General features: G+C 47.2%; 1 protein-coding gene across 1 annotated transcript in view; it reads right to left on the bottom strand.

Moving 5' to 3' along the window:
* Positions 1 to 17805, bottom strand: part of LOC124855032 (glutamate receptor ionotropic, NMDA 2D-like) — a 36216-nt gene extending 18411 nt beyond the window's left edge. The window contains exons 1-5 of the mRNA XM_047344227.1: positions 17635 to 17805; positions 14323 to 14460; positions 10017 to 10283; positions 5700 to 5887; positions 2740 to 2880 (exon numbers count right to left, since the gene is read on the bottom strand). Of these exons, the coding sequence (XP_047200183.1) occupies positions 2740 to 2880; positions 5700 to 5887; positions 10017 to 10283; positions 14323 to 14460; positions 17635 to 17805 (905 nt within the window). The remainder of the gene's footprint in view (positions 1 to 2739; positions 2881 to 5699; positions 5888 to 10016; positions 10284 to 14322; positions 14461 to 17634) is intronic.
* Between the last annotated feature and the right edge of the window lie 4053 nt (positions 17806 to 21858).

The following is a 21858-nucleotide window of genomic DNA, read 5'->3' as shown; positions in this document are numbered from 1 at the left end:
AAAGACAATTAACTACTCGTATTTGCTTCTATGAGTTTGGTAGGATTTTTTTGGGGTCGTACTTTTTGCTTTACAGCCCTGGAGAGAATGGACAGTGAAGAAAGACGGACGATGTGTCTCCACTTCCTCAGAAATAAAGTCTAAATGTCTCAGCTGTCAATCGTGACATTTAAGCTGCAAGACGCTCTCGTAGGAGACGTGTTCAAGTCTTAACAGAGGACGAGGACGATGCCTGATCAGGTTTAGTTCTTACAACCGTTGCTCCATTCGAACCTTTAGAAAATAGAATATTCTGACGTCTTTTCAGATTCCCAACGAGCTTTGTTTTGGTGAATTGTCCCATTAGTGCCGTGGTTTGGTTTCTGGTTCGACTCGAGCTCCACTGTGCTCGTTTCCCTGCAGCCGCTCACACCGAGCTGCTCCGCTCTTGTTTGTAATCCGATGGCTGGAAGCTGCGGAATTATTTCCAAGCAAATCACCAGCAGCACCATCATCATTATCTCCGTCCTTGTCTCCCGTCCTCTTCATCTTCCGTTCACTCTTTCTCTCCGGTCCCGTCCCTCCGACGCTCCTCCAGCTCCGCTTGCCAAACTTCCATCTCACACATTTCCTGTCCTTTCAGTCCGCTCACACGTTCCCTCCTTTCCCCACTGTCTGTGCATCCCCACACTGGGAACGTCTGAACGTGAGCAGCTGCTTGTTCACAGGGATTTGGGCTTTTTCCTGCCGTCATGCAGCCGCTGGTGAGATTTTGTCCTTTGTCTGTCTCAGCTGTCAGGACACACAATGTTTCAGAAAGACTGACTCATGGAGAGGAAGCAAAACAGCTGTAAAATGTGTATTGTCTCATCTGCCTTTTCAAACGTCTCGTTTACGGGACGTCTGTGTTGGCCGTTAAACACTTTACGAGCTGCGGTGTACGACCGTGTGGAGAGTCTTCATATCTCTGAACCACAAAGTCCATCAATCCGGAAGATAATGAACGATATCTATATATCTATGTATGATTCTTCATCCAGGAGAGATGTGCTTCACTCTCACTCGTAAACTGAAGAGCGCCGCTCGGCACGAGAGCAGCTCCAGTTAATCAACAGCATGTTGAGTTGCATTTGGAAACGGAGACACAATCCGACAATCATTTAAAACATAGGGATGATAACGGAAAATCACAAACTGCTTCAAACTCAAACTTAAAAGAATAAACCACTGAAAGTCTTTTGTCCTATGTCCAAGTTTTAACGTTCACAGGTGAGATTTTCTACACGTGAGTTAATGTTGAAACTACAAATATTTAGTGAACAAGTGTCCAATTAGTTTTGAAACTTAAAAGTAAATAGTCTGAATAAACACTTTTCTAGTCTTGACAACCATGAAATGCCGACTGGAGAAGCCAGGAATCGAATCGTTGCTCTTTACAAATAGTTGACGACCCGCTCTACCTCCTGACACACAGCTCTTCAGATTTGGAACTTACTAGACTTGATTCTTCTTAAATGGGATTTAACCAGATGTAAGAATTCACAAAAACAAAAGATGTTAACCTGTGAAAAAGGTGGAGATTTATTTCTGTCGGAGCCCTTTTTGGATCCGTGCTCAGCCCCTCGGGGGTGAAAACCCGCTCACGTGTTACAGGTGTCATTCACGCCGCCGCCGCCACTCGCCCGGAGTCCCAGGGGCCCGGCCGCCTGTCAGCATGACGGACAGCCCTGCTGCTGATTGAGAGCGTCCGGACGGCGGATGGCGACGGCAGGAAATGTTTAGCCGAGTCTAAGATGAACCTCCTCACTTCATTAAAGAGCGCAGGCAGGCGACCTGTGGTAACCATCCATCTGCAGTCAGAGAAGATTCCTCCGACACGCCGTCAATCTCTCACATCTGCACCGGTCGGGTTTCTGCTGTAATTTAGACTTTGTTGTGCCTGGTCTCCGTCACCGCACCTCATCCGTTCACTCCAGGAGCATTTCACATTTCACTCAAGGGCTTTTTAATACACAGCTCCCTTCGTTCTGCTCGTGGCCGTGAAGGAGTCGAGGAGGCTAGACCTTCAAACATCCTTTAACCGTAGAGTATTCAGAACGTTTTCAGTTCAGGGCAGGAGCAGTTTGTTCCCACGTTTCCAACTCTTTACATGTTGTTGACTATTCACTAAACATCCATTCACTCTCACATTCTACACATGTCTTTAGACTGCGTGAGGAAGTTAGGGTACCTGAAGAGAACTCACGACATGTCCACACTCCCTCAGCCAAACCAGGATTCAAACCCAGAACCTCCTCACTGTGAGGAGACTAAGTACTAAGTATGAAATAATATCATATACATCAAAATACCTTTGTCTGTCTTTACATTCATGACGAACATGGAAACCCCAGCAGTGTTCTGTCTACAGGACTTGAACGCACCACGATGTTTTGTACGTTACGTTTGGTCGGAGCTGAAACTAGCGACAACGACAATGAAGCCACGACATTTGTTTTCGACTTTATCATCAATACATCCAATGATGAATAATGCAAAGAGCTGCAGCATTAGAGGAACCCTAGAGAAGCAGCAGGTCTCCACCATGTTTCACCTCTCGTGCGAGGCCAGTGTGACTCAGCTCCGTGGATCTGCTCTGAATGTGGAAGCTTCATTAAAGCCGCCTGTTTACTCGTCCTGCTCGGCTGTTTGCTCGCTCACTCTGCTGCACGTCGGACGCCATCCAAATTCAGAGTCCCCCCCCATGTCCCCCCCTCTCACCTGATCCTGTCGTGCACTCGGTGGGTCTGGTTCCCGTCACTCTGGCAGTTGCCTGCGTATTGCGAGCGGCTGGTGGCCCCCTGGTCCCTCCGCAGAGCCATGGCCCCGTGGGTGAGCACGGAGACGCCTTTGGCAATACGCCTGCGGGATTAGAGACAGAACAATGTGAGACGGAGACACCGGGACACTTTCAAAAAGGTCTTTTCTGACACTGCTAAGGTCCAGTGGGGGGAAAAACTAAAGTCTGTGTGGAAGAAAGTTTGAATAACTTCTTCTCCACTGACCATGAAAACGCATCAAGGCTCAGACAGAATAACACCGAACTCACAGGAGGAAACGAACCCACTCCTCCAGAACTTAAAGATGACCTCGGCCAAATGTAAAAAGAAAACCCAACGTGGCAATTTAAAATTATATGTGACTTCCACAGAATGAGAAGTAATTACATCTTCACTGACTGAGACACTGTGGAATCGCACAGCTTCTGTAAATGAGGCTGTTGGGTGGAAGCTCTCGTCTGCACCGGTGAAGAATCCAGACTTACAGTGAAACACAAACAATCCCCACCGGCTCCACACTGGACTCACAAGGTCTTTTCCCTCCTAATGGTAAAATACATCGTCTTACTGAGAGTTAGAGAATATGAATTTGATCTACACCCAGTTCAGAACCAGGCAGTTCAGCCGAGAAGCAAGTGGAAGATCTGCGAGGGCAGAGTCACGTTCGGTTCCATCGATATTAGATCCAGATTTAAGAGAGAAGGCTTCTTCTGTGCTCGTGGTTTTAGTTGAGACTGAGAACTGAGCATTAATATACCTGCAGAGCTCCGAGGCCACGTGCACGTGCATGGATATGAATTATTAGTCAGCTGGTGACCGAGCAGCTGATGAATGAGCCACAGATGATGGAGCACCTGAAACAAGCAGGACTCCAGTTTCTACATTTGTTGATGAATACATATGAGCAGAGGCTGTTTCTTTCTCTCAGGACGATTTAATAATAGATCAAACTTTGATCTGCAGGAAGAGAGAGAGCTGCTTTTTAGTGTGGACGTAAATTCCACTCTGATTTGTCTCTCGCTGCTTTAAAGCAAACACCAAACGCTTCAAACATTATTATACATGATGGGGAAATTTACCGCGTGGAATAAACCTTTAAGAGCAACAATATGTTCCCGCAGATACGATTTGTTCTGGTGGGTCTAAAGATCCCAAATTCATAATCAGCAGAGCCTTGTTTTCATAATTCAACACATCGGCACTTCAAACACGCTGCTTCACCAGGACGTGGAGGAGCAGCGACTGGTGAAGAGCCTCTGTTCACTAAACCGAGCCGTCACTGACACCGTCCTCTCGACAGGAAACCACTCATCTTCATGTTCAGGACGAGGAAACAGGATTTCCATGGTTACGGCCGCCAGAGAGGTGATGTTGTCATTGGACTCTGACGTTTAACTGTTAGCAGGATGAAGCAAAAATAACAAAACTGATTTTATAGATTTACTTTGTGGACATAGGTGTGTTTTTCATGTGATCGTGTTTTCCACTCGTGCACTTGTGGGACACGTCTCTGCCTCCGAAGGTTTGGACGAAGGAAGAACTCATCAGCTCGGTCGTGAGCTAATATCTATAAACAGGTGAGCATTTGGTTCCCGTCCAGTTAATGATGATTTATCAGATCTCGATGAGGTGATAAAAGGGCCTTGACCCATCAGATGTACGTGATCCGCCCCTTTAGCTTTATTATGTTTCTGTTTAACAGTAAATTCAGTTCGTGTGTCTGCTAACGTTTAATCGAGGATGACGAGGTTTGATTTCACATGTGCCTCGATGGAGCTGTTGGCTTCGACTCTGCTCCCCTCACAGTGAGGGGGGGGGGAACTACTGGTCCCAGTCGTTCTCTCGTGTCCAGCGAGGCTCGCTGAGGAATCCATCAGCAGCAGCTTTGCATAAAACCCTGCGGCAGCGAGCAACATGCGGCGACTGCGCGGTAATATACCGCGGAGATCACTATTACAATATGTAAATGTGGGAATTTGAGGGACACGGCTGGTGGATCCAATTTTTAAAAAGGCACCGTGAGCTGGTCAATAGTAAACAGTGCACTGGTGCATTCTGGGGATCCTGATCAGCTCGTTAGGTCCGGATGCATCACATGATCGATTCGGTTTCACCTGGTTTATCTCGTGAATTAAACATTACAAAATAAATCCATCAAAACGTACAGATGCAGTTATTTAACACTGGATCAATAATCCTTCATCGTCATTCACCTGCAGCAGCATTTTAAAGCTGCATGATTCATTTATATGAATTCTAATAGAGGACGAAAAGCAGCTCAGTCTAAATGATGCAAAAACAAGTTTCCTTTTGTTTTCTACTTTCTCTTTTCTATGAACATCCTCTCCCACCAGCTTCCTGCAGCATCACGTGACTGAGGCGGATTTAACAGTTAAAGTGGATGAGGAACTGCTCCGCTCACCTGGATTCACTCGCTCGCTCCATTTAGATTTGATTAGATGAGAAATGTAATGATCCCTGCGGTGAAATCAGGTCAACCCTGCAGCAGATAATACATCATGCACAGAGCAGGTGGTCGGGAAGTGTCACTGCGTCTCCGTACGTTAGTGCGCACGTGGAGAGAAGGTGTGTTCTTCCACTGAACCGAGATCAGCAGCTTCAAGGCTCATTCGGGTGAAATCACTATTCATCTGAGAGCAAAGAAAGAAAACTAGAAAATTAGGAATTTCACGATCCGACGTTCTTCTACACTTTGGCTTCAGGCTCTTTTCTGAGTAGTGAAGTTATACGAGACACGATTCAGTGGATGTTAAACACTTCGGCCGATGTCGAGGCGAATGCTTCGGTCACAGAAGGAACATCATCATTCTGAACCTGCTGCAGAAAGCTGCAGAAGTCCGACACTTCAAACCACCGCACGTCCCGCTCCCCTGCTCGTACCTGCGTGGCTCGTCCCTCCAGCCCTGCGGCCGGATGGCGAACAAGGCCTTGGGCAGCCCCTCCAGGCCCAGGCCGGACAGGGCGGGTCCCACGGCGAACCACATGTGACTGGGCCCGGCCTGACCCGCCGCCAAGGCTGCACGGAAAATCAGCCCGGCCTCCTCCAGGGAACAGTACAGCAGACGCACCTGGAGGACGGGGAACGGAGGGGGAGGAGAGAAACGTGAGGAATTATTCAATCAAGCAAAGAGGGAGGAAAGGGGGAGGGAGAGAAACACAATGGAAGTGACATGTGAGGATGGATGTGGAGCGAAAGAAGCAAAAAGTGAATTCCCATCCCATGTATCATCCCCCCCGTTAGGTCCCGTTTGTTCCCGTCATGCCCCCTCCATGGTTTTTCCCTCTGCAGTTATGGATGACGTTCATTTACACATCAATACATTTGGCGCAGTTATGCATTAATGCCGTCTCCTATTTATTTATTTGTCCTTACAGAAAGAGCTTGCACTTGAAAAATGGGGCTTCTCGCTCCGCTTACATTTCCCCTTTATACATTATTAAAAGCCGGGAATGGAATGAGGGGAGCGAGATTAAAAGGACAAAGATGTGTGTGTGTGTGTGTGTGTGTGTGTGTGTGTGTGTGTGTAGTCGGCGCTGAGGGCACTTCAGATGATTACACAGAGGAAGCACTTGAGGAGCATTTGCGCCACAGTTTTGTGAGACAATTGACGAGGCCATAAAACTGAAATTAGTCAAAACCGAATTGTGAAACACTTTCCCCTGACACTCCAGCAGCAGGCGAGTGGTCGTGTCACACGCTTCACATTCGCCATCGTCACTGGCGTCAGCGAGGCCGGCGAGATGACGGCGATTCCTCCCACTCGGCTGACAGGAGCCGGGATCAGGGTCGGCGTGAAGTGCACACTAACGCTCAATCCCTGTCGATCACGTCCTCGGAGCAGTCGGACTATATCCGTCCCTCTTGACGTGTAGCTCCAGCATTTCATCAGCCTCAAGTGTCTTCGTCTTCTCTCGTCCTCGGGAGCAGGAGTTCAGAGTTCCCTGCCGTCGGCCCTCTCTGAGAAAGAGCCGCCATTTGTTGTAATTTCACGCCATCGATCACGGCGTTAGTGTCTCGTCTTTCAATCGCTCAAACGTGGGACGTCTCATTTTTGGAAGAAAACATTTCATTCAGATCCGCCTGCGACTTCATTTTTTATCGTGACAGAGCTCAACCGCATCAATGCACAGATTGAAATGAGCCAAACGGTGAATACACACACACACACACACACACACACACACACACACACACACACACACACACACACACACACACACACACACACACACACACACACACACACACACACAAACACTTGTGCATTTAGACGAGAAGCAGGAATGTATTTAATTAGATTTCATGCCACTGATTACATTTTTAGACCCAGTGTCGGTGTTTTATTTTCACAATGGAAGACTCATTTCCCCCCCGACAGGAAGGTGAATGTTTTTACTTTATGTCTGAGGCTCAGAGAACCGCGATTAAAAGTCAATAAAAAGTCAAGTAATTGCCCGTAACAAAACTTAATGCAATCAACAGCTGTTTAATAACTTTAAGATTTTCTTATAATATTCTTACACGGATTAAACAACTTTTTAAAAAGGGTCGATCGCAGTGAGGAACCAATAAATAACTTCCTCCCCATCAAGCGTTTCAACTTGGACGACTAAAGATGGACGACATCCCAAACCTTTGATTAGAGAAATTAACTTTTTCATAGCCAAGATATTTAACTTCCGTTATATTCATGTAATCATATCTGGGGACGTGAAGAAGTCGGAGCCTGAACCCAAAACTCGAATGTGCTGCTGTCCAGGACGGTTTGAAACACCAGGTGATGAGACTCAGATATGTAACAGCTGATTCACGGTGTGGTCCGGCGTGATTTGCATTTCACTGCAGGATCCAGCTGAAACAAGCTGATCCAAACACATCAGAAGCTTTGAGGCTGGATGCTTATGAAAAATGAATGAACGGAATAAAATCCCTGACACCGGGAGTTCCTGTTGCCGCGCTGCTTGATTTGTCGTCCGTTTGTTCTCCTCTAATGATAAAGTTAATTGACTCAGACGTGCAGAAGAAGAGACAACACACCTGCTGACTGGTAAACAGGCGCGTCAGCTGATGTCGGCGCAACGCTAATGGGCAAAGGCAAGCTTTGAAGTGAAATGAATGGCCCCGGCATCACCACAGCCCCCCCCCACTCCTTCTGAGATGCACAACAGAGACGTAGCATCAGTCACTTTGTGTTTGGCTGCAGCAGGAAGGTGTCGGGTCGGTGAGGCCGACGTGTGCAGGGGGACGGCTTTCATTTCATTAAATAAACACAGATCGTTCAGATTCTGTTTGTTTGTGAGACTCGTGTAAATGTGTAAATGTGTGAAGCGGAAGAAAGAGACACGGAGACGTAAAGAAAACCTCCGGGCGGGAAACACTTCTCTTTACACTCACATCACGAGACGGAGACGCATCTAACCAGTGATCCCAACATCAGGAGTGTGGATTTTAGCTCAAACTCCCAGTGCAGGTTTCGTCCAGTCCACAAACACTGTTCAGTGCTCAACCTGCAGCGTCATGTGACCACAGCCACATTGTGAACCTGCTCCCGGTGGAACCTTGTGGATTATGCAGGAGTTGGCACGGAGGCCTAATGGCAGGTTTTCAGAGAGGCCAGTTTCCAGGTGGGAACGACCGCACAGAATAATATAAAAGCCAGGCAGTGATACGGTGGAGGAGAATTCACTGGTGCTCGAGCTGCACTCCTGAAAACCTGAGAAACAGCGAGCCAAGGTTTCCTGGTTCATCTTCAGCAAAGGGAGAATAATGAGTCTTCGGTTTGATACTGAAAGAAATTCAAGTGTCAATTATCCCAGCTGCCGATTATGACGTTTCAGCCCAATTTCATATTATCAAATCCAATTAAAGGCAAACTGGTCAGAAACATGAACACGTGAACATGCGTCGCAACTTTAAAATGACAGAAATCATCTTTGAGAATCATTTCTTTTGACTTTTAAGTGTGGACCATGTCCCGTCCGCGAACATGGAGGAGGCAGAATGTACGACCTACTGCGGCGAACCACCAGGGGGCTATTGAGATCAAGCAGCATTCGGACGTATTTTCATTTTCGGTAGCGGATCAGTGCGATTTGCAAATCGTGTAATGAGTGAGATGTTAACATGAACTTTAAGGACCTGTGCTAATATTTTATTAATATACAAACATAAAAAAATGTTGATGGACAGCACAGGAAGTACAGAGGGAAACATGTCAGTGGAGAAGCTGCGTCCTTGGAGACATTCGGGGAAATTTAATAATAATCCAGGATCCACTGAACATTTCCAGTCCGAGTCGGAGCTCTGACAGAAAATCAATACGTTTGAAAAATCAAGACTTTTATGTTATGAAGGACGTCTGTTACAAAGAGAACAGGCAGCATGAAAATGAATGTGGGGGGGGGGAGTCACAGTGACCCAGGATACTGTCACTAAAGCTGCTTTGACACGTGCACGTCCTCCGGAGAAAAGACGGAGGACGTGGAGAAAGTCTGTAGAAAGTCGGGAGAAGTCGATGAGAGAACACAGATCCTCTGCTGGAGGGGGTCGAAGACGTCACTTCCTGTCCCTGCCTGCTGCACCCGGCTGCCCCCCCCTCTCACCTGAACAATGACGAGGATCTGATGCTGTCGTGAACGAGTCTGTGCAGAAAACCACAAGTCTGGAGAACTGGATCCGTGGTCATGTCTGAAAACGTCTTTAATATGTTCATCTGCACATCAGAGGGATGATTCATGTGTCCGCGTCTTCGATTGTCTTTTGTCTTTCTTGACCGGTGTAAACACCTCGAAAAGAACAGAAGCTGTGAAGCGTCACTGTCGATGCTGGAGAACCCAGAGAGAAAACCCAGCAAACACGGGAAGAGCACGAAAAGTTGTTTTGCAAAAACGTATGTTGCAGATAAGTTTCTCTTTCAGTCGGCGACAGGAAGCTAGCTGCGTCTCTCAAGGTGAAACTGGCAGCTGATGGCAGGAGGTCGGAGCAGCAATGAAGGAGAGAATCGGTTTTTTTTAAAAACTACATTCACCATCTGTTTCTTCAAGGCTTGTGGAACCTTCACAGATGTCGGTTCAGGAAGTGAACGGCTCATCTCGCTGAGCCGTTGGATTTTGCAGTTTCGAGAAAACTGCGATTAAAAGACTTTTGTTTTCACCCCTGGACATTCAGTCACAAATCAACATGTCCCCCCCACTCACCTGGGCTTCGTGGTCTTTGAGCAGCCGCTTGGTTCGCGCCCCGCCGGGGTCGTCCGTCACGTTCAGGATCACCACGCTGTTCTTCTCCCAGCCGATGAACGAGCCGTCCGTCATGCCCTCCACCATGGCCAGGAAGTCCTCGTAGCCATGGTGACGGGTGGTCACCACGGAGAAGGCGGTCCAGTCGTACTCCTCCAGCACCTCGAAGATGACCTCCAGCTGCAGCGCGGTGGAGCAGGTGAACTGGAGGTAGATGGAGCCGGTCTCCTGAAAGAGACGAGCGCAGAGGGAGGAGGAGACAGCTTCAAAATATGGACAAAGAACAGAACCTTCAAAATAAAACCCAGGTTGAAGTCAGGCATATCGTTGCTTTAAGGTTATTAAAGAATCCAGGTAAACTCTGGTCTCCGGCAGTTACACAGGTTCATTAAACACTTCACTTCTCTCACCTAACCTTGGTCTGTGTGAAGAAGAGAAAACACCAGACTAGAGCAGCACGTCTCTGTTTGGTGAAGATTGAGCCAATTACCTGATTATCGTGTGATATCACGGTGGATCACTCACAACCCATCGTTTTATTGTGTTCATGGTCTGTGCGTGTGGGGAATACACTGAACTGCCAACTACACAAAAGGTGACGTTACTATTCAAACTGTTGTTGTGCTGTTGCTAAGGGACTGTGTAGTGATCCCGCTGGTTACGTGTATGCTCGAGTACAAAGACGTTAATATTAGCACATGAACAGGTTCTTAGTGTTCATGCGATGTTCATTTAACTCTTCGGCCGCATTAAATATGAACATCTGACAAATAGGTCCAGTTTAAACACGAGCACAGAACACACAAGTTTAAAAGTGGTTATATGACCAACAGGGCCTGTTAGTGTGTTCCCCGAATCTGAACCATCACCTGAACCAATCGTCTTCTCAGCTTTGCACCAGTTTACTGTTCTAACCGAACGCGACACAGATGTAATGTTGTTGACCGAAATAACAGGACCAGGAAATATCCTTGTTTAGAAATGAAAAATGTTCTACCAGAGATTAATTTGTTGCATGAATCCACACTGACCTCACGCTCACTTTATTCCTCTTGCACCAGTTCCTGCAGCAGAGCTGAACACTGCTGTTTGCTCACTGCTTGTTTCATCAGTTCTCACTCAGAGATCCTGGACTGTGGGACGGACACTGTTCATCTCACTGATCTGTGAAATACAATCAGCTGATTCTTCAGCTCCGAACACAGCGTCTGTGGAGAAGGACCTCGGTGTCTGAGTGAGACTTTCTGTGCCCGTGAAAGACAAACCAAAGTCCTTCCTCTCTGCTGCTCCAGTCACATTGAATCTGAACAGATGAGCTGCCTGAAAGACGACTTCATTTCTATTGGCTTCTCCTCCATTGTGCTTTTCTTAAAACCTGAACAGAGGATCAGGACGGAAGAATCCATAAAGGTGAAGAGTTGGAGAGAACGTGAGCTGACAAACGGAGACAGAGCCGACGTCCAGATCTCCGTGTCCTGTTCCGACACCGTCCAGAGTTTAGAGCTGGGTTAGATGTTTACCATGAATTATTCAGCCCATTCTGAACATAACACGTATTCAAATGAACTGACTCTGGATCTGTTGAACGATCAAAGACGAGGCTCGGCGGGACTCTCCTCAGGTTACGCTGCACTCGACTGGGTCAGATATCAAACCAGCATCAGGCCCCAGTTACATTGCGAGCTTGTCTGTTTTTCTTCTCCCAGCTGAGAGCGGAGCGTGTAGCATGAGACGTGAGACAAAATGTTCGTTCCCCCTTCGGAGGCTGGAGCTAAAAAGGAAAATACTCCACTTGTCACGTGAGCACTGAACAGAAACCGTGAGCGTCCCAAGTCACGGCTCTAGAAGCAGTGTTGACACGAGGTTGATTGATTCTTGGCGAGTATCAGGAAACAAGCACGACTCCGTTTCCCAAAGGCAATTAAGAGCTGATTAGAGTTTAGTTGTACAAATACTTCTCAACTACTCTGGAAGCTGAAGTGCTTGTTTGCAAACCCCAACAGGGCGGGTCAAAGGAGCGGAGCTTTTCCAGCTAGCTCATTCAATCACAGCAAGAGGCGCTAAATTCTCTGCTAGCTGTCTTTCATAATTCAAACTAACCTGGAGCTCGTTATATATTCACAACGTTAATGTGTCCGAATTCTGAAGCAGAATCAGAGGAAGCTCAGCTAAGAACCTGACAGCAGGGATCACAGTGGCAGGACTGGAAGAAGCCACGGCCCACGGAATGGAACCAGTGCTGGGACCAACATGTATCTGAGCGTCCTGGGTTCATCTAACAGGATATGACGGTAAACAACTGCTTCATGGCCACGTTACGGCAACTCTCAGAGGACATTGGGTCTCAAATACAGAAACCAGGCATTAAAACTGTGTAGTTATACAGAAATTATACTAAAAAGACAGTATGCTGTGTATTTGTTCAGCTAACTGTCACATATAGTCCGTCCAAGTCAAGCTTAAGTTAAGATAAGATGTTGTTGATCCACAGGAGAGAAACTACTTTAAATAAACCTGGGACGGACGAGTGCTGGTTAGATAAAAGAAGTATATTTGTTTAGTTAAAGGTTTGTTTGTTAGTCAAGTTGAAAGATAGCAAACTGCTTTTATGACCAAGAGGAAAAGAATATGTATATATTTTTATATGGCCCAAGAGCAGCTTCACGTCTTTACAGAACAAATGTATATTATACTTATATTTACATGTAAAACTCTACTTTATTCTGTTATTGTGGAGTCAGGATTAACAGAGCTGTAATGAAATGTCATCAAATGGACTTCCCTGAGTCTAACGAGTGCAAACGCAGCTCTGCTCCTCGCGCCGCTTGAACTCAGACGCCCCACAAACACAGCTGCCGGTGAGGACGGCGTGTTCTGGTGCTGACGTCTCACAGTGCGTTAAATCAACTGATACCACAGCTGATGTTACAGTCGTGTAGAATTACAATAACCTCATTGTACTGTCAAGAAGATCCACTTAAAACTAATTATTAAATATCTCCCCTGTCAGCGCTAAACTGCTTTTGTTAGCCTGATGTACTTATCGCTGTCCGTCAGTGACACATCACCATTCGTCACACACAAATGAGCCAGTTGGAGAGAAGACACCCGATAATTTAGTCTGCAGCGATGAGGGGGGGGGGGGGCGAGAACCATAACAAACAAGGTGACGCAGCAGAAACACGAGGCCAAAAAGACTAAAACAAGCAAAACACACGAGGATTTCATCATGAAACCTCTTGTTTTAGTTGTGATATCTACGGATTCTCTCACAACGCACAATGAAAGCTGATCCTCTGAGTTTAGCAGCACTGAGCAAATTACAACTGCTTCATAATGTTTTGTGAAATGTTTATAATTCTGAAAGAAAGAGCCGTATCCTTCCCGGGGCCTCGGAGTGTGGAACGGATCAGATTCTTCACTCGGCTCCATTTTCTGGTATCACAGCCACGAGACAGCGACTCTGTCACATCCCTAATACTCGGGGGTCAGGGGAATATAAAGAGCTGAGGTGCACATCTCTGTGAAGAGTGCCATCAGCGCTCGCTGCTTTGGGGTTGTTTTACGGCCGGCGACTTTCTGCTTCGCTCTCAGTGCGCTCATCAAACCTGGTTTCCTCAGCAGGCAGCTTGCTTTCGGCAAGAAAGCTGCGAAAACCCTCCGTGCACTTCCCTCCCACTCACAAAGTTAGAGGAGCACTTTCAGCTAATGTGGCCGACAGGAGTGAGATGAGACCGAAACGCAGCCGACGGGAAAACTTCAGAGTCGCAGGAAGCACGAGGCTGAAAACAACTGCAAACTGCGCCGGTTGGTTAAATACGTTGCTATAAAGCTAATGTTGTGTTTACAGCAGTGATGCTTTAATTTTGTCGGAGATATTCAACACAGAAAAGTGTGTTTACTGCTTGAAATTACAAATCAAGTCAAAATATATGAATATTGAATATTTAGAATAGAATTAAGAATTAAAACTTCAATCATCAACGCTAAGTCTCTAAATACTGAGACAGAAGTAAATCAATGCCCAGTTTAAGTGATTTAAATCATAATCTAATTTATGCCATCATATCCCATAATGAGCAGCTGCATCGTAAACATTTCAGTTATTTAAATCTAAATGAAAGGAAGCCCAGGTTTGAGTAAAGGTGAAGAGGTCGTTCTTCACTCACTGTATCTCTCTGTATCTCCCCCCCCTGCACAGACGGCTTCTCCCTCACTCCAAATGGAATAAAAAATGATGATGCAACGTTAAGTAACGCGTTTCTACCTGTGGCTCTCGTCCCAGGCTGGCCCCTCCCCCTACAGCGACCACGGGAACCCCCGTCTGGGCGGAGACAAACTCCAGCATGGGGGCCAGAGGGGCCCGGTTGGGCGGCGGCGGTCGCTCCTCCTCGAACACCAGACCCTGGACGTGGGACAAAAGGTGGCACATTGAAACCAGTCACATCACAGAGGACATTACATCATCTTCACTGTTGCATAAGCTCCTCATCAGGTTTTTATTCATCAAGGCTGCGTTTCTTTTATTCTCGCGCACGAAGCCTGGAGAACAAATTAGAGGCAGGGTGGAATTCACTGGAACAATGAGTTCATGTGCTGTTCACAGTCTGCAGGTCGACGCCTCACATTCCAGCGACGACTTTTCTGTTCCAGCAAATATCATGAGTGCTGAAGAAGCCAGACATTTCCAAAGCATTTTAAAGGTTTAATGAAATAACTAAAACAACTTCTGGAGGCTTTTTTTCTTCGCTGCTCTGCCTGGCGATCAATGCACAGAGAGATAACATCTGAATTAAGCCCCTGCAGTGGCCTGGCATCCTGTCAGGAGGAGAGTGTGTGTTGTTCCTGCACAGCTTAAGTTGCTTCACACCACAGAAACAACAGATAAGCTCCTGGCTTACGGGCCAGCCGGGCTCCAGCCGGGCTCCAGCCGGGCTCCAGCCGGGCTCCAGCCGGGCTCCTGCCGGGCTCAGTCACAGGTGCGGCTGGTGCATTACATGCTGATGCAAAAAATCAATGTTCTGCAGAAATGTTCAGGGCCACCATGTTCTTCTGTTTGTGCTGGGTTTCATGAAAAAGTTAAACCTCGACATCGCTTATGAATTCAGGTAAATGGATGATTGACATCACTCCATGTAATGAAAGGAAGGGGGCTGCAGTGATTGGCGGCCGGCTTGATGACTTAAAGGGGACATAGCATGCCCATTTTACCACAAGTTGATATGGTTCCTTGGGGTCTTAATGAAATGTCTGTAACATACTTTGGTCAAAATACCACAAGGATCATATAAAACAGCTTTTTACCCTGTATAAAACAGCCCTCCACAGAGCGACCTGTTTTGACTGCCTGTTCCTTTAAATGCTAATGAGCCAGCTCCCCCCCCCCATGATTTTAAACGATATAAATTACATATTTTATATGATATAAATTATCAAATATGCATCCCATACTTTGTATTCCCCTTGTTGTCCTGGAGTTTTAATTTTCCCAATCACATAATTAAATGTCCCCTCTGCCCCCCACTACAAGCACACAAGGACAGAGAGAGAGAGAGAAAGAGAGGTGGGGGGGCTATGAAGACCATCATTTACCCCCGAACCCAGACATTCAACGGGTACAACAACAAGCGGAGAAAGCAGAATCGCGGGCTGACCTTATATATACAGTCTATGGGGCTGACCAGCGGAGAAATGCTCGTCCCTGTGAACAGCCAGGCGGCTGCGTGCTGGAGAACGGCGCTGCGCTGCCTCGCAGCGCCTCCGCGTCCGTGTACCCGGCGAACTACTGTACCCGGCGGAACTACTGTACCCGGCGGAACTACTGTAACCCGGCGGAACTACTGTACCGGCGGAACTACGAACCTGTAACCCGGCATACAGTAGAGCTGAACACTGCGGAAGTCTTCCACACAGCTGGCAGTGGAAGAACACAGTGGTGGCAGCGCAGCGCCGTTCTTCTCCAGCGCGCAGCCGCCTGGCTGTTCACACGGGACGAGCATTTCTCCGCTGGTCAGCCCCATAGACTGTATATATAAGGTCAGCCCGCGATTCTGCTTTCTCCGCTTGTTGTTGTACCCGTTGAATGTCGGGCTCGGGGTTACAGTAGCGCTGAACACTGCGGAAGTCCTCCACACTGCTGCTGTGTGGCGCTGACACAAATTCCAGCTCACGCACGGGAGAGCGAGCGGTCGCCCCGAGCAGCTGCTGCAGCCTCCCAGTCCCAACGATCCAGACAAATGCCACATGTGAGTGAATCGCGGGCTGACCAGCGGAGAAATGCTCGTCCCAGGTGAACAGCCCGGCTGCGTGCTTGGGAACGGCGCTGCGCTGCCTCGCAGCCTCCGGTGTAAACCCGGAAGTAACGAGTGTGGGGGACGGGACGGGAGGACGGGGGGTGGCCAAGACCATGTAGGAGACTTCCAGTGTATTGTTACGACACAAAACCCAGGAAGCGCAATCGAGTCGCTCAAGCATGACGTTTCTGACTTAGAGGAACTATAACAAAACGCGCGAGTGTTTTTTCCCCAGAGTTTTTGGGTTGGTAGACATGAGCCAGATACCCTCATTAACCTGTAGAAGCACTAACAAAGTGGAATTTGCATGCTATGTCCCCTTTAATGCTTGTTTTCTTGTAGAGATTCAAGGAAGCAAATTGAAGCTAAGTGCAGCTGACGGCTCAATTCTCACAGGGAAGCATCTGATATGCAAACAGACGCGACCTGGAAATAAGATAACAAACGATACTGGAAAGAGTTAAAACCTGATTTGATTGGAGACGTTTATAACAAGTTCCTTTTTACTGTTACTGGACAAGAGAGGAACAGATACATGGAAATCTACAGATGAATGAGTGAAGAGATGAATGAAGGATGTAGTGTAGATTATTACCTGCATCAGTATGATCATAGCAGCTCTCAGAGGGGGTGAAAGACTCAGCTCCGGATTAGAGTCATACTATGAATGAATGAGGGATTTAATGGTTAAACAAACAAACTCCACAATGAACAAGGAATGAATGAATGAACAGTGTTTGTGATCTTTGAAGGAGAGTGTGTTTTGTTTCTGTGTGAGTTCAGACTCCTGCACAGAATCATGTGTGAGAAGTTATTCAAACTGCATCAGGGAAGTTCACTGACCGTCTAAGAGACTGATTGAGTTGAGTCCATTGGAGTTTGGGGGCGTTCCCTTCAAAATGAATTGTGTGAACAGTTTCTAATGAGTCATCGGGGGTGTTTATAGACCTTCTCCAAAAAAAGCCCCTTGCACAGAATCTACTTAGTTACTCTGCATGAGAAAGATTCTCCTCTGCTGCCCAACGAGCCTGAGCCTGAACTTCTGGAGTCAGAGGAGCCGCGTGAAATCAAAAGTCTGAATCAGTCGAACCAGACGTTACACAGACTTTACTCTGATACAGCTCAAAGTCTGTGTAACGTCCAGATGAGCTGATGTCAAAACACATCAGATTGGGACATTGTTGGATGTGTGTGTACCTGCAGTGGCGTGGTGTGTGTGTGTACATGCAGTAGTGATGTGTGTGTGTGTACCTGCAGTGGCGTGGTGTGTGTGTGTGTGTGTGTACCTGCAGTGGCGTGGTGGCCAGCAGCTCACACAGCTGCAGCAGCAGGCTGCCCGGGCTGCTCTCGTTCACGGCCAGGTAGATGACGTTGGCCTGACCCGATGGCGTCATCACCGTCTCCCCCACCAGAGCCGCCAGCGACAGGGATGACAGGGAGGAGGAATACGAGGCCATCGCAGCCACTCCTGTCAACGAAGCTGTATCCGTTACTCCCCTTCCTCCTCCCCCTCCTACCCCTCCTCCTCCTCCTCCTCCTCCTCCTCCTCCTCCCGGACCGTTCCCCAGACCGGGTCCCAGCCCCGGCCCCGGCTCGACGACCCCCGTGCCTCCCACCACCGCCGTCTCCGGGAGCAGGGAGGAGCCCGAGTGGACCACGGCGATGTTGACACCACCCGAGTCCCTCTCTCTCTCCCGGGGCCGGAGCAGCAGGGGGGGCGAGGGGCGTGCGGGCCCCGTGCAGGCCAGGACAGCCAATAGCAGTGAGAGGGCAGGCCTTGGGGCCACCATGGGGTAAGGGCAGGACCAGTGGCAGCTGTCGGATGGGGTCTGACAGGTACGACCAGGTGAGGGTTCAGGGATTCGGGGACAGCGGGTGACGTCTGTGGGGGGGGGAGGGAGAAGGGAGGACAGGTGGAGGGAGGGTCACAGTGCTTCACCTGATGAAGAGAGGAGACCCTGGAGGAGACAGAGAGGAGAAACATCGTTAAGTTCCACATCATCTACAGGAGTACTATCTGGAGTGGGCCCGTTGATTCAGGTGCTGCTACGACGCAATACACAATGTGAGGAAACGACACATGATCCTCGTGTTTACTGCTCCTGCAAATCTGCAAATAGGCAAAAGGATTTGATCTGAGCCGACGCTGCAGACGCTTAACGCTGTTTGCGTCCCTGTTAATGAAAACCTGCTGACATTGGGGATTAAACAGGACAACAGCAAAAGATCCCAGATAAGGATTTGTCACCGTGCAGATCCCAAACTGCGGAGTGATTATCGTTTATCACCAAACACAACCGGCGAATCAAAATGAGGATTAGTGCTTTAAATACGTGGATCATATTGTGAAAACAAGACGGGAAGATGTTGACGTTTTTCACCGTGCACCAGCAAACTATGAAAGATCTAAACTAACAGTGTTACTATAGCACGATGATGAATGTCCACGTGTTTGTACAAAGCAGTAAAGTGCTCCCTACTGTCACTCGGGGGCACTTTCTGCACTTAACGATTCCTTGTACAATAGATATCTACACAAACCAAAGCTACAACATGTAGCACAGACTGTAGCACCACTAATGTGCTGCAGGATTCCAACGCAGCGAAGGGAAGCAGTTTGCAGGTCAGAACATTTCCTCTAGAGTTTTCAAATCTAACAAATGTAGGTTTTTCCCACAATGCAGCACAGACTGAGGTCTGAGCTGCAGCATGCGTGGACGAGCCCAGAGGAGGAGGCGAGAGCAGGAGGGAACGAGTGGCCGAGAACAGGCGGAGCAAGGAGGCAGAGAAAGACCTGCAGGTGCTGGAGGGGTAGAAGGTGAAGGGAGGGAGGGAGGTCTAGATAGACGAGTGCAGATCCAAGTGGGAGGACAGATGCGGTTTGTGTGTGAGGGAGAATAAAACCGTGCAAAATGAGATCTGCATATGCATGAGAACAGAAAAGAGAAAGAGGAGTGGGTGGGAGGAATAAACAATACATAGGATTCACATTCATCTGCATAAAAGTTCAACTGCCCCCGATTTGGAAAGAGCTTGTTTTCTGACGTCTGTGCAACGTACATGAAGAGGATGAAATGTTTCATAAGAGTTAACACGACTTCATGTACTTTGAGCTGTAAGTGATCTGTGCGATAACAGATTATAAACATCACAGTCGTGACACTTACAGTCGCTTTCAGTATAAATGTCTGACTGTTATTTGAAGGTTTACGTCCTGCTCTCTGGATCTGGGTCATAAAAATCCTCCTTGTCGAGTTCCTCATTAACCGGGCATCATATTTGTGTTGTGGCCTGGAGGTTTACACACACTCACACATGTGGGAGCTGCTGGGGGTTCAACCTCTGGGGAGTCAGCACAGAGGCTGGAGGAGTGAGGAAGTGCTTTGTCACTCAGACTTAGTGTTACAGTAATAACACTGTGTTCAACTGGACTGAAGATATTCAGAAACAAACACAGTCTAATGATGTGTTATTAGTGTCCCTGAGCAAGGCACTAAAGCCCTTTTCTCCTGAATGTGAGACTGTGCAGCCTGACGACATAAAATTCATCTTCAGGACTTTTTACAAATGTATGTTTTAGTTGGTGGTTGCCTCAGTTACCATATTAAGTGGTCACTGAAATTGTATTTGAACTACATACATCAAAGATTTAACACACACACACACAAGTAGCAGTGTAGATTGTGTTGGGACAACAAGACAACACATGCATGCAGTCAAAGTTAGAGATAATAAAAGTTAAATAAAATATCACACAGTTAAAAACAACCTAATATCAAAGTGCTATGATCAGCAGATTCAGTCCAGCAGTCACTGCATGGATCGTACTGAAGAGTCAGTGTAAAGTAAAGTGACTTTATTAAGGGCTGTGGGTTCTTTGGTCTGGTGGTTGCAGTGTGTAATGACCGGTAGCGCCCCCCTGAGGGCAGAAGGTCAAACACGAATCACACAGCCGGTGATTGTAAAGCATGAATGAAAACAGCTGATGCGAGCTTGACTCTGCCCGAACTAACAAAGAGCTGCGTGTGTGAGTTTCTGTGTCAACTCACAATGTTTCCGGTTTGCAAAATGTTTAATTCAGCCGACCGAGGAAAACTACAACTACAAAAAACTACAAAAGAAACTAACCAGGAAACAGCACCGATCAAGATCAAAGGATGAGGAAATCAATGGCAACAGGTGAGACACGTCAGTGAAGGAGCAGGAAATCACAGGAACAGGAAACAAAGACAGGAAGAGACACACAACCTAAGTTACTTCAAAGTAAAACAGGAAACAACGAAGTCAAAGTGCAAACAACGGCGATATCAACAAAAAACAATCTCAAGGAAATCACTAAAGTCTTTAAATACAAACCAAGTCCAAGCATCTAAAGATACTAAACAACCAAACCAGACCAAAGTCCTGATGTCAAATCCGATCCAACGTTCAGAACAGAGGCAGAATCCGGACAGAGACACGTTGTGTGTTAGAAAAGATTCAGCAGAGAATTAGAATAAGCACCAATAAATAACTTTATCTAAATGCAACGTTCACACGGACACTAGGGGGAGTTGAGATATTTGATCTGAATAACTCTTTAATTAGTCGTCCCATATAAGCTCCATCGTCTGAATCTGTCATTGTCTTGTTTTGTATTTCGTCTAATTCAGAAACATTTTAGACTGAGACTGTGTAAAGAGCCACGTGTTTGAGACAGAGGCTGAAGGGAGGAGCTGCAGCGATGGAGCGTGAGGAGCAGCGTGATGTGTTCCCTGAACATTGGAGCATGAAAACATTCTAAAGTAATAACACAAAGCTTTAGTTGATTACAAAAGAAAGAAAAGAGACACGTCCAGAAAACCACACAGGGGAGAAAAGCTTTTGATTTTCATCCTCACATCTTTCTGTGACATGTCTGGAATGAAATGTTTATCTTTATCTAAAACTATAACCTGTGCTCCTCATAACAGAAGTTCCATCAGAACACGATGAAGAGTCCTCAGACACATCCTGAGCTGCAGGTCTCAGATTCTCACCCTCTTCATATTGAACACGCACGATGAGAAGGATGCACAATGAGAAGGATGCACCATGAGAAGGATGCACAATGAGAAGGATGCACGATGAGAACGATGCTCAATGAGAAGGATGCACAATGAGAAGGATGCACAATGAGAAGGATGCACAATGAGAAGGATGCTCAATGAGAAGGATGCACAATGAGAAGGATGCACAATGAGAAGGATGCACAATGAGAAGGATGCACAATGAGAAGGATGCTCGATGAGAAGGATGCACCATGAGAAGGATGCACCATGAGAAGGATGCTCAATGAGAAGGATGCTCAATGAGAAGGATGCACCATGAGAAGGATGCACGATGAGAAGGATGCACCATGAGAAGGATGCACCATGAGAAGGATGCTCAATGAGAAGGATGCTCAATGAGAAGGATGCACACATGAGAAGGATGCACAATGAGAAGGATGCACAATGAGAAGGATGCACAATGAGAAGGATGCACGATGA

The sequence above is a fragment of the Hippoglossus stenolepis genome, chromosome 17 (assembly GCF_022539355.2).
Source record: "Hippoglossus stenolepis isolate QCI-W04-F060 chromosome 17, HSTE1.2, whole genome shotgun sequence".
Classification (NCBI taxonomy): domain Eukaryota; kingdom Metazoa; phylum Chordata; class Actinopteri; order Pleuronectiformes; family Pleuronectidae; genus Hippoglossus; species Hippoglossus stenolepis.
The sequence above is the reverse complement of the archived record's forward strand: the minus strand, read 5'-3'. Positions and strand labels throughout refer to the sequence as shown.